Raw genomic sequence first — 18,751 nt, 5'->3', positions numbered from 1 at the left:
CATATCTCTGTTTAATGATTTTTCAAATGCATACAGTGTTAATAACACCCCATCTAGTTCCCTATAATCATTATGGAAGTTAAATCAGATGCTGAAGTACTTTGTGGAGTGTGAAGCTGCCAGCGTACAAGGACAGTCGGTCTCACTGTCTGCAGATGACTAAGGGGTTTAGAACCTACAGTGTTTATCAGCTCCATCCCAGCTACCCCAAATTAGGGCACAATCCAAGAAAAATGTACGCTTACTATGCAAATAAAGTATCAAGCGGTGGCCTCCACACCCCATGCTCCATGAGCCTCTCTGGTCAGCTAAGCGACCTCAGCCCTTCCATTCAGAAATCCTGCCCTGGCCGGTTGGCTCAGCGGTAGAGCATCGGCCTGGCGTGCGGGGGACCCGGGTTCGATTCCCGGCCAGGGCACATAGGAGAAGCGCCCATTTGCTTCTCCACCCCCCACCCCCTCCTTCCTCTCTGTCTCTCTCTTCCCCTCCCGCATCCAAGGCTCCATTGGAGCAAATATGGCCCGGGCGCTGGGGATGGCTCCTTGGCCTCTGTCCCAGGCGCTAGAGTGGCTCTGGTCGTGGCAGAGCGATGCCCTGGAGGGGCAGAGCATCGCCCCCTGGTGGGCAGAGCGTTGCCCCTGGTGGGCGTGCCGGGTGGATCCCGGTCAGGCGCATGCGGGAGTCTGTCTGACTGTCTCTCCCCGTTTCCAGCTTCAGAAAAATACAAAAAAGAAAAAGAAAAAAAAAAAAAAAAAGAAATCCTGAAGCCTCCAGGGGCACACGGTGAGTTTTTGAGAACTACTCCCTTAATAAGCTCTCCGCCAGCACTGTCTAGTTAGTCACCAAAGCTTTTCAGTGATCACACACCAACACACATGCAGGTCTGATCAGGATGCAACTTTCAGACCATTAAGCCAATATTATTTTTTGTCACTAAGGTCAACAAAGCAATTTTTAAGTCAAACCTTCATGAGTCCATGCTGAACACGAGCTATGGGAGGTCATGAACGACTGCAAAATACATGCGCAGTTTTGACAATGTAGATCCACCACTGACGGTCAACAGCCCAGATTAAACGACAATGCAGCACACCATCATAAAACTGTCCACTTAACAACTGTGTGGGGGGGGCTTTAAAAACTCAACCCCTCACAGTATCACTGCAGAATCATTAAAGCAATGGAAGAGGAAATGTTTTACATATACTTCTTTCTTTATTATATAAATTATTGTTAATGTCACTGAATACATTCCTCCCCCCAAATTTCTCTCATTTTGCACCTTAGTTAACACTTTGCTCCTCTATGTAAACCTGCCTCACCTACACGAACCACTCACCTCCTATAGCAGTGGTCCCCAACCCCCGGACCACAGACCAGTACTGGTCCATAGGCCATTTGGTACCAGTCCATAGAGAAAGAATAAATAACTTACATTATTTCCGTTTTATTTATATTTAAGTCTGAATGATGTTTTATTTTTTAAAAAATGACCAGATTCCCTCTGTTACATCCATCTAAGACTCACTCTTGACGCTTGTCTCAGTCACATAATACATTTATCCGTCCCACCCTAAAGGCTGGTCCGTGAAAATATTTTCTGACATTAAACCAGTCCGTGGCCCAAAAAAGGTTGAGGACCACTGTCCTATAGGGCACCAGCCTTGCACAGTGATAGTGGTATTGACTACACCCACAACAACACACAGACTGAAACATTTGTACACACATACACCTTCGTTCAGAAGCATCGTGGTTTTAAGCATGGCTCTGGAACCAAAAAGATTTCAAATCTCATCTCTGATACTAACCAGCTGAGGAACCCAACCTCCCAAGACTCAGCCTCCTCTATGCGTAAGATGAAGACGAGCTACACTTACCCACATAGCTATTAACATGGGTAAATTAGATAGTGGGGTAGATGGTCAGCCCCGTGCCAAATACATAAAGAACCTTAGGGGAATGTTAGCCACCATTATTATTATTATTCATACATTCACATTTTAGAAATTTGGGAAATATGCTCTTGATTTTTATTTTACTTTTATGAAATACTAAATTTCTACTTTAAAGGCAAAACAGTTCTTCATCTTCTTTAGCTCTCTCCACTGAGCCTTGCACTGGGGTAATGTTATCTTTAAAAAAAATGATCCTGTGAGTTCTATTAAAACATGAGGCTTAAGAAAGAATAAGCAACATTATTTTGAGGTTATAATAAATTGTGTACAGAAGGGAATGTTAAATTACTAAAGTAAAGGACATTGATTATATGTTATTAAAAAAAAACCCACTAAAAAGTAGACCTATAGCAAAGGCCAACTTAGTTATTTTAGTTTGCTCTTATTCATATTATTGGAATTTCTCTGATATTTTAAGAGCTATCCAAATATTTGAGAGAGGAAGATAATCTCTTAACTGTTATGCTGTAGCACAAACAGAAACTTGAATCTTCCTTTAAAAGATGATCCTCAAAGGCCTAGTTTCTGGGAAAATCACAACTGAGTCTAAGAAACTAATTATATGGTCTTGCAGGAAAAGCTGTGTATTTGCTGTAAAGTGACTTCAATTTATCTGAGACTGCTGAGAAATTTTTCACTTCTTTTTTCATAGGTTTTTGGTTAATAAAATGTTCTATGGTAAATAAATTACTGTGATCAGGCAATACTCACCACAACAAGTTCATAGAGAAACCGTCTGGTAGTCCTGTCGGCATGGCAATCTTCCTTCAACTTCTTTAAAACGTAAGAAACCTTTTCTGACTCTTTGTCTGCTTGTATTTGATCAAAATCTTCTGGTGCCAGATGTGAGTAACCCAGGACATCAGCTAGAACTTTCCAATCATAAACTTTTTCTGACACCAAGGTCAATACAACTGAGTAGATGTAAGTCAGTTTTTTAAAGGGCAGAGCAATTTGTTCAAGAAGGTGCCTGGTTGTGAAGGTTCTCTCTGACACAGACATTACTTGTTCTTTCGCAATCACCTTGACATTTTTGCAACGTACAAGTCCAATCTTCCCTCTCAGGACACCCACATACCATTCTTTCACTTTGGACTGCCCAATGGCTTTTACCTTACCTTCTCCAAGAAGAGCGATTGTGTCCCCTTTGAAATATTCAAGTAAGTAGTCAATCTTGTTTTGTCTTATCACTGCCTTCAGAGTTACTCCATAATTGGTAAAGTTCAATTTTTTGTCTTGAAATGTGGGATATTTAACATGCACCATGGGTAATAAAGGAGTAGACTTCATTATTGTCTCCTTCTGCAAATCACTTGGCAGAACTGACTGTCTTTTTAGGTTTGGGGCTTGATCAGGTGTAGTGATGAAGAACTGTGTAACTGGTCCACCATCAGGAGGCTCCAGCTGAACTCGGAAAACAAACAAGTGCATTTCTCTGGAGTCAACTAAAGAAAATAAAAATTGTTGATGAACCACTTGACTTGCTTGCACCTGCTTTTGTTTAATTTCTTTTCTTTCTCCTTGTGCCTTAACTTCAAAATCTGGATCACATGAAAACACAGAAATACTTAAATCTTGTGGCTTGTCAAGTAAGAATGAATGCTTCCCCCAGAGCTGAAACACAACAGGAGATTTGCTCTTTCCACCCTTCTTAATATCAGAGACTGTAAGCTTCCTTGGCATATAACTGTGTCCACAAACTGTGAAAACAGCAGTGAAACTTGGATGAATATATTTGGGGCCATAAATGCCAATCGAGGTGGTTTTGTGGATATAATCCCAAATGGTGGCAGCCGGTGACGGAGTGGCTTTCGCTTGGGCAGCGAGCACTAGGTACATCACCTGACTCAGCTCTATTAGCTTGACCTGGATGGTGTCTTTATAAATGTAGCAGTTGTTTAACACTTTGAAAGGGCCTTCTTTACTCAGGCTGTGTAAACACACCACTTCCGTCATGACCTGGCTGAAAGGATCCTTTCTCACTTCAGCACCGATTTTCATCTCCAGCAAAATGGCTTCCATTGTGTTCAGGTTGCCTAACATGAGTTCCAACAGCGGGCTCACAGTGCATGAAAGATCATGATTAAGCATTTGTGGAGGATCAAGAAAAACCCTTAGAGATACCTCCTGGAATTCCCCCACAGCCACGTGACCTTGGGGCACATGAACAGTAATATCCGATTCAGGCAACTGTACTGATCCTCCTTGGTGGTTTAATTTACAGACTATCACAGTCTCAGCAAATTGCGTTTGCGCCCACCCCAGACTCTGTTGAAGTGTATTCAAATCCAGGCAGGAGCGGGCAAGCTGCCGTTGACTTAACCAAGCCATTTTATAAGCCTCTCGATCATTTTGAAGCCATTCTAGATCTTGTTCTAGGATCTGGCTAGAGTCACGTGTATTCTGATGGGCATGAGCTGTGTCGTCTATAATGTCCAAAAGTTCTGAAACACTTTTAGATCTCGCTGACTTCCTTGAGGAAGACTGCCTAAGCAACTGATGCACATCAAGTTCATCACCAGAGGAATCAAGAGAATTTCCAGTTTCTATTTCTCTAAAAAAAAGAAAAGGATCCTCCTTCAAGATGGAAATATTAGCTTTCTTCTGGTTATTTCTTAGCTGAGTTATGTCATCCAAAAATGGGTTCGAAGCAGACAGTTCATTCCAGAATGGATTTGTAGCTTTGGAAACATTATTGCCATGACGTGGGAAAGCATCCGGCAAATTGAGAAGCAGCCTTGGGTCTGGACACTCTTGTTATTTAAACAAAAACAAAGCAAAACAAAGGTGAGTGTCATTGTGAAATACAGCCAAGATTATTATTTTAATTACAGCTTAAAAATTCAAGATTTTTTATTTTGCTTTTTTGATCTCTAGTATATATTAAAGTTAAATTTGGTCAAATTTTCCTGCTGTGAGGAAAGGAATTCATTCTATCAGTTTATTTTACCATATGTCATCTAATCATATTAATGATTTATAGGTAAATAAATGTTTAACAATTTAGATAATAATTAATTTAACACATTTCCTTCAAAAAGACCCAAACTATATATACTTGTGCCTTATAGTTTTGTGTTTAATTTTTACAAAAGAACACCTCTGAACAGAGTAATTCATTCAATTATCCAGATTTTTTTTTTTTTTTTTTTTTTGTATTTTTCTGAAGCTGGAAATGGGGAGAGACAGTCAGACAGACTCCCGCATGCGCCCGACCGGGATCCACCCGGCACGCCCACCAGGGGCGACGCTCTGCCCACCAGGGGGAGATGCTCTGCCCCTCCAGGGCGTCGCTCTGCCGCGACCAGAGCCACTCTAGCGCCTGGGGCAGAGGCCAAGGAGCCATCCCCAGCGCCCGGCCCATCTTTGCTCCAATGGAGCCTTGGCTGCGGGAGGGGAAGAGAGAGACAGAGAGGAAGGGGGGGGGGTGGAGAAGCAAATGGGCACTTCTCCTATGTGCCCTGGCCGGGAATCGAACCCGGGTCCCCCGCACGCCAGGTCGACACTCTACTGCTGAGCCAACCGGCCAGGGCTATCCAGATTTTTTATAAACACTGAATAGTTGGTCTCAGTATATCAAAGTTATTCATTTAATTTTTTCTGATAATATTCAATATGTGAAAAATATCAAATACATCTGTTAATAACTAAAATAATTTTTTGGCCCTGGCTGGTTGGCTCAGTAATAGAGCATCAGCCCAGCGTGTGGTTGTCCCGGGTTCAATTTCCAGTCAGGGCACACAGGAGAAGTGAACATCTGCTTTTCCAACCCTCCCCTCCCCCCCTTTCCCTCCTGTGGCCATAGCTCGATTGGTTTGACTGCGTTGGCTCAGTCATTGAGGATGGCTCTGTGGAGTCTCTGCCTCGGGTGCCAAAAATAGCTCCGTTTATGAGCATGGTCCCAGATGGTCAGAGCTTCCGCACCAGACAGCGGGTTGCCGGGTGGATCTTGGTCGGGGTGCACGCAGGAGTCTGTCTCTCTATCTCCCCTCCTCTCACTTAGAAAAGAAGAAATAAATAAATAAAATTTAAATAATAGGCCAGATAGACAATTATTAATTTTTTTTTGTATTTTTTTTTCTCTGAAGTTAGAAATGGGGAGAGACAGTCAGACAGACTCCCGCATGCGACCGACTGGGATCCACCCGGTACGCCCACCAGGGGCGACGCTCTGCCCACCAAGGGGGGGTGCTCTGCCCACCAGGGGGCGATGCTCTGCCTCCCTGGGGCGTCGCTCTGTCACGACCAGAGCCACTCTAGCGCCTGGGGTAGAGGCCAAGGAGCCATCCCCAGCACCCGGGCCATCTTTGCTCCAATGGAGCCTTGGCTGCGGGAGGGGAAGAGAGAGTCATAGAGGAAGGAGAGGGGGAGGGGTGGAGAAGCAGATGGGCGCTTCTCCTGTGTGCCCTGGCCGGGAATCGAACCCGGGACTTCTGCACGCCAGGCCGATGCTCTACCACTGAGCCAACCGGCCAGGGCCCAGATAGACAATTATGCACTTTTCAGATTATTTCCTGATAACTTTGTATTAGTAAATGTTAATAACATTAAATTTTTTCATATACAGTAAACATCAGAATTACTACTTGCAGGAGTTCATTGAGCTTTTTCAAGTTTAAAATGACAAAGAACGGGTTTACCACTCTGAAATGGAGACATGTTATTACTCTGAAAAGTATTTTAAGAATCAGCAACACATTAAAATAGTCGCACATCGGCTGTAAGGAACTTCTACATATCTCACACGTACAGGTGTCTTTTTTGTGCTGAGAGCTACTCCTGCTTGGTCATTTCTCAATAAATACTGGCAGTGATTGGGTGCACTTTGTGAAGCGGGTCCTGCTTTACAGAAAACCAAAAGCCAAAGAGGCAGCCAACAGAGAAAAATGAATTCAAGTAAACTGTCAGACTTTTCTGTGTTTACTATACCTATTATCTTAATTGAAACAAGTTTTAAGAGGCATATATTAAAAATTGGAAATGCATTTTGAAAAGTTGTATTTCTCCTATTTCCATACTTTCATCAAACGAGTTCCATCTAATTCCTGAAACCACTTTTTCTCTAAGGATCAATTTCTTCTATGCTCCATAAAGATTTCGTAGCCCACTCCAACATCCAGAGATGTCTTCACCCCCCAAATTCATTAACTATTCACTGCATGCACCGCTCCTTCAGTGAGTGTTGCCTCCTCCTGGTACGTATTACGATCTGTTGGCTCCGCTATTTTGCTCACCTTTTTAACGATAGTGTAAATATTTCTATGATACCATTTGAATTTTATATTCTTTTAATCTCTTAGCATTTTTCAGAGGTAGATCCACAAATTTGCTGGTGATGGAGAAAAAAAAAATACTACAGATCCATACCTGTGATATTGCCATTTTTTGAGGATTTTCGGGTTTCCATGTCAATCAAATTTCCTTCGGACCTACTTCGTGAAATTCCTCCTGACCAAAAATGGGCTCTTTCACTGGTTATCATTTTTCCACCTACAAAGTGAAAAATACACTAACATGTTTGTGTGCACAGACAGGTTGTCAGAAAACCAAGCTCAAGGTAATCACACATATTTAAATAGAAAAGTGCATATAAAAATACTCTTCATAGGCCCTCTTCTGGTAGGATGCCGGATGAAATATGTATAGCACTCCATTGAAAATTATTCAGATCCTGGATACAAATAAGAAAACCTAGAAGTGCATTTGTAATCATACAATAAAGTAATAATAAAATCCCAAGGGTTATAAAAAGAATAGTAAGTGAAATTTCAATAAATAGACATTCCCTATTAGGTGATTGGGAAACTAAAAGTCACAAAGCTAGAATTCTTTCACAAATCCTTCTATACATTCAATTCAATTCCAAGAAAAATCATAACATGTTATGTATAAATAATAAATGACATATATATATATCACACACATATATATAATATGTGTGTTTATAATTCTTAAGCTATTTTAAAATATATATTAACCTTGAGCCTATTGTACTAAGCAAAAGAAGCCATTCATACAAAGCAAAGAACAGTATGATTTCACTCATATGTGGGATATAAAACTGAATCCCGCCCTGGCCGGTTGGCTCAGCGGTAGAGCGTCGGCCTAGCGTGCGGAGGACCCGGGTTCGATTCCCGGCCAGGGCACACAGGAGAAGCGCCCATTTGCTTCTCCACCCCTCCGCCGCGCTTTCCTCTCTGTCTCTCTCTTCCCCTCCCGCAGCCAAGGCTCCATTGGAGCAAACATGGCCCAGGCGCTGGGGATGGCTCCTTGGCCTCTGCCTCAGGCGCTAGAGTGGCTCTGGTCGCAACATGGCGATGCCCAGGATGGGCAGAGCATCGCCCCCTGGTGGGCAGAGCGTCGCCCCATGGTGGGCGTGCCGGGTGGATCCCGGTCGGGCGCATGTGGGAGTCTGTCTGACTGTCTCTCCCTGTTTCCAGCTTCAGAAAAATGAAAAAAAAAAAAAAAAAAAAAAAAAAACAAAAAAAAACAAAAAAAAAAACTGAATCCCAACGGTACAGGCAACAGTATGGTGGTTACCAGAGGGTGGTGGGAGGGCAGTGAAGTGTAAAGAGGTCCAAATATATGGTGACAGAAAATGATTTGATTTGGGGCGGTGGGTACACGATGCAATATACAGATCATGTATCATAGAAATGTATACTTGAAGTCTATATGATCTTATTAAACCAATGTTACCCCAATAAATTTAATTTAAAATTTTGAAAAGAAAATAAATCACACCAAAAAGAAAAGGGGCTAATAATATTCAAGATAATCCAGAAGAAGATCACAAGAGTAATGTGCACCAGCAGGTACCAGCATTTATTATAAATCAGTGCTGAGTAAGACAACACAAAGTCGAACAGAAGTAGACTAAAGGACACAAAATAACCCCAGAACCAAACTCACCCTCACCAGGCAAAAACTAGGAGAAGATACATCCATTACATATGACTAAAAAAGAAAAAAAGACAGAATTCCAAAATATATCAAAGATTTCTACAAATCACAAGGCAAAATAAAAACATAAAAAACTTGGGGGGGGGATCTGAACAATCATTCCTCACAAAAAATAAACACAGGTGAGCCCTATATTTTAAAATATGCTCTAATTATTGGTAATAAGGGAAAGGCTAAATGAAGCCACATGAGATACAATTACCAAAGTCAAATGTGCAAAAACATTAAAATCTGGCAGCACCAATTATTGGCGAAGTTACTGAGCAAAGGACAAATCCTATACACCCATAGAGGAAGTATGAATAAGCATAATCACGTAGAAATCAATCCGGCTTTTCTAGGAAGATGCTTAGTACTCAGCAATTCCAATCCTAGTTATTTGTTCTAGTAAAACCTTGCATATGTTCATCAGAAGACACATACATAAATGTTCATTATATTATATTAACAAAAAAGCCAAATCAACCAAAATATTCTTTGTCATATGAATGGCTAAATAAATTGTGCTTTAATTCAATGTAATTATGTAACTATGAACACAGATGAATTACAACTAAAAGCATCAAAATGTACTAAATGTAGGTATCCCATGGATGAGACTTAGCCTAGGTTTTTTATTCTGTTTGATGCAATTGTAAATAGGATTGTTTTCTTAATGTCTTCTTCTGGTTATTCATTATTAGTGTACAGAAATGCAACAAATTTCTGTATATTACTTTTGTATCCTGCTAAAAAGTTATTTTAAATCAGATTGAACAGAGCACAAAAATGAATAGCAGCAATGAGACATAAGTAAACTACAAGGTCAAATAGCTGATGAATGATTGACTCAGAAATAATTACTCATACACATTACAGCTACCTCATAGAGCGATAACTCAGGATACTGTAAACCAGTGGTCCCCAACCCCCAGGCTGCGGACCTGTACCAGTCCGCAAAGAAAAAATAAATAACTTACATTATTTCCGTTTTATTTATATTTAAGTCTGAACGATGTTTTATTTTTAAAAATTGACCAGATTCCCTCTGTTACATCCATCTAAGACTCACTCTTGACGCTTGTCTTGGTCACATGATACATTTATCCGTCTCACCCTAAAGGCCGGTCCGTGAAAATAGTATTTTCTGACATTAAACTGGTCTGTGGCCCAAAAAAGGTTGGGGACCACTGCCGTAAACCCTTTCTCAGACTCGAGGTTCCCAAAAGTATATTCTGAGATTATCCCAGGTTCTAGTTCAAATTCCCAGTCACACTTAACTCCTGTGTTAACCGCACATCTTGCAAATGATTCTTTCTTCTTCTCCTTCTTCCTCTTCTTCCTCTTCTTCTTCTTCTTCTTCTTCCTCCTCCTCCTCCTCCTTCTCTCCCTCCTGTTTCCCCCTCCTCCTCCCCCCTCCTTCTTTTATTAAGTGAGAGGCAGGAAAGCAGACAGATAGAATCCCACATGTGCCCAACTGGATCCACCTGGCAAGCCCCCTATAGGGCAATATTCTGCCCATCTGGGGCCACTGCTCCGTTGCTTGGTAACCAAGCTATTTTAGCACCTGAGGCCATGGAGCCATCCTCAGCAGCCTGGGCCAACTTGCTCAAATGAAACCATGGCTGTGGCAGGGGAAGAGAGAAAGAGAGAGAGAGAAAGGGAGGAGGGGCGAGAAGCAGATGGGCACCTCTCCTGTGTGCCTGGACTGGAATCGAACCCGGGACATCCACATGCCGGGCTGATGCCCTACCACTGAGCCAACCGGCCAGGGCACAGCTGACTCTTCTTTTTTGTCATAATCTTCTTTCCAGTTCTTGACATTTTATTTCAAAGAGGTTTATCTCATTTAAAAAAGTAATAATAAAAATCTTTTTCTGATATAAAGAACAAGTAAAGTAAGGAAAGAAAAGGAGGGGGAAAGGCGTATTTTCCAAACATGATGAATAAACAAATGCAAAAAGTATTTCATAAGGTGCCATACTTTAAAACATCAAATGGTGCAACAGCAGTTCTTTTTCCTTTGCTAGCTGGAAGGATGGGCACAAAGCTGAATGATGCAACATGCAATTTGCACTGAAACCTCAAGTTTCCTGGCACGTCTTCAAAATGCTGTGGTTAAGTCTACCAAGTATAATGTCCAAATCCAAAAGTTAGTGGCCACAGGTAGCCAAAACTTTGCGATAGGAAAACTAAGTTCATATCTTTCAACAAAACTAAGCAAATCAAAATAAAATTAAAAAAAAATTTTTTTAGATGAAAACGTATCTTCCAAAAAGATAAAGTACATTTTAAGTTGAAAGCCAATTTAGATGGATATACCTCAACTCTAACCTCTTGTGAAGAGAAGAGCAGAAAGAACCAATTTATACCCAAGATTCCTTTAAGGGGAACAACTCTTAGTGTAAAAATAAAATAGTTATAACCCAATCAAGTGCAGTTAGAAGTTCTCACCTACATAAGAACCAGGAATAGGCCTGACCTGTGGTGGCGCAGTGGGATAAAGCGTCGACCTGGAACACTGAGGTCGCCGGTTCGAAACCTTGGGCTTGCCTGGTCAAGGCACATATAGGAGTTGATGCTTCCTGCTCCTCCCCCTTCTCTCTCTCTCTGTCTCTCTCTCTCACTCCTCTCTTTCTAAAAAAATCAATCAATAAAATTTTTTTTTAAAAAAAAGAGAGAATAGAGAATCCTAACATCTCAGAAACAAAGGCCCAAGTGGGGGATTAGCTAAAATTCTTTATGGGGTAGCCCTGTTCTTCCGTCACCCAAGCAGATCTTCACTGTCCTTTAAGCCGGTGGTTCTAAATCTCAGCTGTAATCAAATCACCTGGAGGCTTGATCAAACACTGCTGGACCGGCTTCCAGTGTTTCTGATCTTGCACCCAAGAATTTGCATTTGGAGCGAAGAAACCAAGTGAATGCCATGGTTCGGGGAGGCACATTTCAGAACTGCATTCCGAAAACCACCATGTTAATTTATCTCCCTGGATAAATGGATTCCCCCCTATTCTCTGGCTGCTCCCAGTATCCCCCAACAAACCCTCTCCTCCTCCCAGTAATTTTATGTGCACATACACACGAACACACACATACATTCCTCACGGGACTTCATTTTTTCTTTCTTTCTTTCTACGGATACGGGGAGAGGCAGTATAAGAGAAAAGCCCTTGGCTGGAAGGCCGTGATGCTGACCTGTGGAAGGCAGGCTTGTTTACACAGGTGCAAATAGCCAGCCACAGCTATCATTTCCCTGTGTTTTCTTCCAGTTCAACTTCATGCTCAGTGGCGAGTGCTGTCCTAAACAGGAGTCTTTAAAACTTTATCTGAAGAAGCATGAGTCAGTCCTTGTTGGAATAAGTAAGTGGGAAAAGATAGTCTACTACCCACTTAGTTGGGGACACATTCTTGTCAATTTGCCTTTAACAATACACTTTTCCTGATTCTACGTGATTCATTATTTTATTTCCTTGAAAAACGATGAGTCAAGTTTTGCTCTTCTTTTCGTTTGCTGTTTAAATGAGGCCTGAAGTAACTGAGAACATTTACTAACTGTACAACTTAGCAAAAGATCTGTCATTTTGCGGGGAGGGGTAAGGTGAGTTTATAAAATAGTAACCAAGGAAGCAATACCATTTGAAAGAATTACTCCTTTTAAATGTGTTCTTTTGAAGTCATTATATTTATGGTCGTCATTATATAGTGAAAATTGCTATTTTTAGCCATCGGTAGGTTCAAAGTATTTTCCAGCTAGGTTTAAGGGATTTATCTGCCCAAGATTATATAGGTGTTAAGCAGCACAGCCAATGTTTCAAGTTAAAGATACCAGATTCTAGACCAGTGGTCCCCAACCTTTTTTGGGCCACATACCGGTTTAATGTCAGAAAATTTTTTCCCGAACTGGCCTTTAGGGTGGGACAGATAAATGTATCACGTGACCGAGACAAGCGTCAAGAGTGAGTCTTAGACGGATGTAACAGAGGGAATCTGCTACTTTTTAAAAACAAAACATCATTCAGACTTAAATATAAATAAAACAGAAATAATGTAAGTTATTTATTCTTTCTCTGCAGACCGGTACCAAATGGCCCACGGACCAGTACTGGTCCGCGGCCTGGGGGTTGGGGACCACTGCTCTAGAGAACAAGCGTTTGAACCCTACATCACGTTTCCTCCCCATGGGTCAGACCGTCCTTTCCGAAGGAAGCAAGATTTGGGATTATGCCCTGGCCTTGTTGCCAGAGAGCATCAGGCATCATTCTTGATCCCAGGAGATCTTCACCAAGTACACAGAAGGGCCCAACACATGGACATGTGACCTGTGCAGTCACACAGGGTCCCATTTTCAGAAAGGCCTTATGCTTGGTGTAATGCCCTTTGTTGCCATCTTGAAATATTTTATACATTTTGAACAAGTCCCATGTTTTCATTTTGCACTGAGCATTGCACATGATGTAGCCAGTCGTGGTTCACCAGGTTGGAAACCCTGAGCCTTCAGACCCACGGGAAATGACTGCCAATAGAAGTGATCATGAAGAAAAGAGAAAAGCACCATTATAAAAAAGAAGAGTGCTCATTTTACAGAGGATAAAAGCGAGCTGCAGAGAGGTTAAATGAATTGTCCTAGGAAGCGGGTTCAGAAATCAAACTGTCAATTCCTTATCTGAGCTCCATAAGAAGGTGGGTACAAGAATAACTGGTTTTACCCATTCCACAAATTCTGTAAGAGTAAAATATACAATCTTTTAAAAGTCTGATGCTATTTCATGTGACATGGAATAATCCGTTAGATTTTAGGACCTTGAAGCACAAATAATAAAATATTTAACTTACTGAGGGTGAAATAAAGAGGTCCCCGGCCTCACGCTCCTCTAGAATCATACCTCCTACCAAACAAGACACTCTTTACAAGACATTTTAGCAGCTGTTTGCATTAATCCTGACAGAAAGGGTGCTGGGCTCCTGACAGCAGAGGCCTCGAGGCGCTGGAGCAAGAATGCAGGCTTTGAAATTAGACAGATATGGGCTCAAAGCAAAGCTTACAAACGAATTCACTGGTTTGAGCATCACTTTTCTCATCAATAGAGCATAAAATAAATATCGACTTAAAATAGTTGTAATAGAATGTGAATTACATCTCAAGGAAGCTGTCTTTTAAAAAAAATGTTGTAAAGATTAAATTAAATACCGTAAGTCCCCAACTTACACCAAATAACTGCTTAAAACAGCAGGTTTCTATTTTCTTTTTCACATCTGTGCCAATTCTGTCTGTTTAAGCAAGAGGAATGAGTGGCTACTGACAATGATACTTACGGAATATTGTAAAAGAAGCAGCAGAAAAATCACTGTGGAATTTGAATTGCCATTTTAGCTTCATTGATTGTCCTACTTGATAAAATTATCCTCTAAAGAGGATAATTGAAAAATTACCGTATTATTGGGATCTGTCATTTCTTTCGCAAATAAAACCTAACTTGATTCAGCCGACACTTGCCCCACTGCTACAGGGATAGAATTAATTATAAGATTCCCAATATTCTTTGCCAAGAGATGAAAACATGTTGACAAATATTTTGTATGCACAGCCACAGTCTTCCTTGGTCTGAACTGAGAACACTGGTGTGAATGAGTCATTTATATATCATCTGGCAAATTTACCTTCTTGACAGAGGGTAAACATGAATGTTAAGTCGCTGTTGAGAACAGAGCGTTCATGCGCTAATAATTGTGAGAAAGAGCACAAGGAAACATTCCAGGGAACCGATAAGATTAGAGAAAGGAACACACACAGTGAGTGCCACATCATCCGATGTGTAAAGCAGGAGTTTCCCATAAATTCTAAACAATTTACCACATCTAATTTTTAGTGTTTCACGGAATCACAGTGGTTTTTCTTTTCTTTTTGGTCAATTCTGTAAACAGAATTGTATGCGTAGTATGAACTGTTTATGAAAGCACAAACTTGAAAAATACTAACATGTGTCCACCATATAGATGTCTCTATTCAGATAGGAAGATAGGTGCAGTTATATATGTATATATGGATAGAATGTAGCTAAAGAAGGAAATTTTCTTTGTAGTAAAGCTTCACTCTTCTGGAAACTGGGAACTGGAAGTTCATTTCCTTTCTGAGAGATAATTAAGTCTTCAAAATGTCACTTATTGGGAGGCAGTAACAAGTATTAATGGAGTGCAAAAGAAGTCTGAAGAAGAAAACGGAGAGAGCCAAAACTTTTCCCGGAGGTTCGGACCGCAAGTGATTGCCATCTCAGAGGGAGACGGTGAGTAAGGTTAACGAAGCAGAAAATTCTCAGTGGAACACAAAGCGGTAGATCTTGTCAATCCGACCATCTACTTTTCCCATACAATCTTCAGAAATATTCATATCATTTACTTAGTGCAAAAAAAAATTACAGTGATTAATAAGAGGTATTGAGTTTTACATATTGAAACTGTAAAATCTGTCAGTCCAGGAAAAGCCAAGCTAATCGGTTACTGTAATTACACACAGTAGGGTAGAAATACACGGTACCACATTGAGGATGGAAAATATTCAATGTAAATTCCTTCTATTTGAACAGATTTTTGAAATATTTAGAACCATTATGAAGAACCATATCTGAATCGTACAGAAATGACTAATTTTAATGTTGAAATTACATTTTGCCATCCTACTTCAGGTGTTAACTTCTAATAAAAACAGCAAATTAAATACAAAGGAAACCATCCAGAATGGAATAAATAAAACCAGCTATCACTGTCCTTTTTATTTTCTTAAATCAGTCTGAAAAATTGAACCGCCTCACTTAGTGGCCCAAAGGAACTTTCCAGAAGGAGCCTGTCCTTTCTTTTCCTCTCCATCACTCTTCCCATTTAAAGCCAGTGCAGCCCTGGCCGGTTGGCTCAGCGGTAGAGGGCCTGGCGTGCGGGGGACCCGGGTTCAATTCCCAGCCAGGGCACATAGGAGAGGCGCCCATTTGCTTCTCCACCCCCCCCCCCTGTCTCTCTCTTCCCCTCCCACAGCCAAGGCTCCATTGGAGCAAAGATGGCCCGGGCGCTGGGGATGGCTCCTTGGCCTCTGCCTCAGGCGCTGGAGTGGCTCTGGTCTCGGCAGAGTGACGCCCCGGAAGGGTCAGGGCATCGCCCCCTGGTGGGCAGAGCATCGCCCCTGGTGGGCATGCCGGGTGGATCCCAGTCGGGCGCATGCGGGAGTCTGTCTGTCTCTCCCCGTTTCCAGCTTCAGAAAAAAATAAAATAAAATAAAAAATAATAAAGCCAGTGCAATATTCAAGTTGGAGCGGTGTGTCCTTCTGCTGAAACTCGCACTGCTCGGTGGGCACTGTTGGGTTCCTGTGTTCAGCTGGAGAAACGTACAGGAGACTCAGACTTGTGCCCACAACACAACCTGGTGCCACGTCGGGACCTCCTGGACTGCTTTTCCAGAATTTTGTGATGGTCTCGCTTCCGGCCTTCTAACTGGTTGCCCTAAGGAGTTTAGTGTAAAATAATGGTTCTCAACTCATCTTCTGCATCAAAATCAACTACAGAACTTTAAAAAAAAATGCAGATGTCCAGGATGTGCCACCCAGATATCATTATTTTTATCAAAATTCCCAGGAGAGTCTGATGACAGAGAGTCCCCAAATCATAATTACAAGGAGATGGAAATACGTTCGTTTAGTTTTGTTTTGTTTTAGACAAACATGCTACTAGACAGAATACAATACCTGGCAGCTCCAAATGCCCATCCTTGCTAGGCAACCCTTCCTGAGGCGAAGAGCCCTGGGACGTTGCACTGGACATGGGATTTCACAGCGATAAAGGAAAAACCTCTTCCTATGGGCGGCGAGACCCGTCCTGGGATAGCCTAGGGGTCACCTCCAACACCAGCTATTCTCTAGGGTCGAGGGACAAAAACTATCTCCCTCAGTATGCTTTGTTGGGATCACTGTCTCCTTATGTCCTTTCTTTCTCTTAGAATTATAAGATCTAGACGAAGACACTTTGGACATTCAGATAATGTAAAAACCTGCTTTTAGCCTAAGCCTTGGTTCTGAATGTAACTTGGTAACAGGAGTTTTCTTATATTCCACACATTTTACCCAGTTAAATATCTCTGAAATTAAGATGCATTATGCAATTGATGTCAGAGTTTAGATGTTTCCTTTCTGATATTTCATCAAATGAGGGGGTGTCTTAAAATGAATGATGTCTTAAATGTAAAAAATACAATATTTATCCAGCATCCTTTTCTCTTTATTTCAACCCTTTTGGCTGGTTATTAAGTATGCCACTATACATAACAAATATCTGGATTTTTTTTTTTTTAAATTCACAGGTTGTTAATCTATCTTTAAATAGTCAAGTTCTATCTTTTTACATTTACTTAAAAACTCATGATTTCTATTTTCTACCACATCATGTTGTGTTTTACTCACATCCTTTTATTTCTCTATTCTTTTTTTCTTTTTCTTTTGGATTGATACATTTTTCAGTATTCCCTTTTGCTCCCTATTTCAGATTTCTACACATATATCACATTTCTCTCCAACCTCCTGGTGAGACTACAAAGGATTAACAGTATCAGTTCTCTCTAAAAGGTAGAAAAATCGAACCTGAATCACCAAGAAATTGTTATTTGTACAGAGGCCTATAATTTGCGAGGATAAGAACTAACAAGAGACAACTTGCTCTTTAAAATTTTATCAATAGCCCAGCCACAAATTCTATCAATAGCCCAGAGCTTTTATAAGACTATATTAAAACAGTTTTCTAAATTATATCTTCTGGTATTCAACCAATAACCAAGGTGAGCATCCAAATAAACTCAGTTTAAAAAAAAAAAACAACCATAAACTGAGTGAAAATGACATGTAATCATACAAGAGAGACAAGAAATAAGAAAGTCTCTTAGGATTGAGTTGGATGCCCAAGGTAAAAATGAGATGGCACTTACAAAACCTGTGAAAGGAAGTAAAAACATTCTTTAAAAAGATTTTAATCTATGAAGAAAAGTAAAAAAATAAAATACAAAATTAAGTTTGCTTAGTTACAAAGGGAAGAGGAATAGAGAAACAAAGTGAAAAAAAAATTCTTTTAAATATTTTTAAGTCATTGTGACTTAAATAAAATGATGGAAAACAAAGAGACTGAAAACAAGAGAAATCTAGCAGAAGTAGGAACGATATTGTGGAATGTAGGTTTACTTGGATTTGCAGTAACTCGTAACAGAAAACAGTTACCCGGCAAAATCTGTGCCAGACAGGGTTCTATGTACTTGACATCTGTTATCTCTTCTCGCGAGCACAACGGCGCTGGGGATGGGGGATATTATTGTGTCCATTTTGCAGTAAGGAAACTGAGATACACAGAAGTGAATGAATTGACTCAATTATCACACAGCTGGAAGTACGAGTCAGAAGCCAAAGCCCAAGCATCTTCCCCTGACGTCCACACCGTCAAGGACTACATGCAGAGTAACCTGTGGGCAATGTCCCTGAAGGCACTAATGTAGAAGGCCTTGAGTCGCCCTTCTGAAGGACAACTACAAGAATTTCCACGACATGGCCAGAGCTCCTGTTAAATCCACAATGGGGTTCCTATTCGTTAAAGCCTTGCCTGTTTGTTGCTCAGGTTGCTTTTACTTCCTGACTTACTCATGTTTCCTCTCCATAACCCACTTTGTAATCTGAAAGCATCTCTGATCCTTATGAGCCCAAAGGGACCTGGTAACGGGTCCCTCTCCTTCCTACTATGACTCCAGCCACACTGGTTACTTGCTGTACCTTGAACCCACAGAGCACAGAGAAATCCTGCCTCAGGGCTTCTGCACATGCTGTTTTCCTTTTCCC

At 41.1% G+C, this 18,751-nt stretch overlaps 1 protein-coding gene across 8 annotated transcripts in view; it reads right to left on the bottom strand.

Annotated features, from left to right (window-relative positions):
* Positions 1 to 18,751, bottom strand: part of MACC1 (MET transcriptional regulator MACC1) — a 203,505-nt gene that overhangs the window by 20,409 nt on the left and 164,345 nt on the right. For 6 of the 8 annotated variants that reach the window (XM_066354193.1, XM_066354192.1, XM_066354195.1 and 3 more), the window contains exons 2-3: positions 7,326 to 7,448; positions 2,670 to 4,711 (exon numbers count right to left, since the gene is read on the bottom strand). In XM_066354193.1, the coding sequence (XP_066210290.1) occupies positions 2,670 to 4,711; positions 7,326 to 7,440 (2,157 nt within the window). In that variant the 5' untranslated portion in view covers positions 7,441 to 7,448. Of the gene's footprint in view, positions 1 to 2,669; positions 4,712 to 7,325; positions 7,449 to 11,730; positions 11,757 to 14,213; positions 14,261 to 18,751 lie in introns of those variants that run through there. The other 2 variants (XM_066354196.1, XM_066354194.1) reach the window with 2 other exon arrangements.

This window comes from Saccopteryx leptura, chromosome 12 (assembly GCF_036850995.1).
Source record: "Saccopteryx leptura isolate mSacLep1 chromosome 12, mSacLep1_pri_phased_curated, whole genome shotgun sequence".
NCBI lineage: Eukaryota > Metazoa > Chordata > Mammalia > Chiroptera > Emballonuridae > Saccopteryx > Saccopteryx leptura.
Note: the sequence above shows the minus strand (reverse complement) of the source record. Positions and strands in the feature narration are given on the sequence as shown.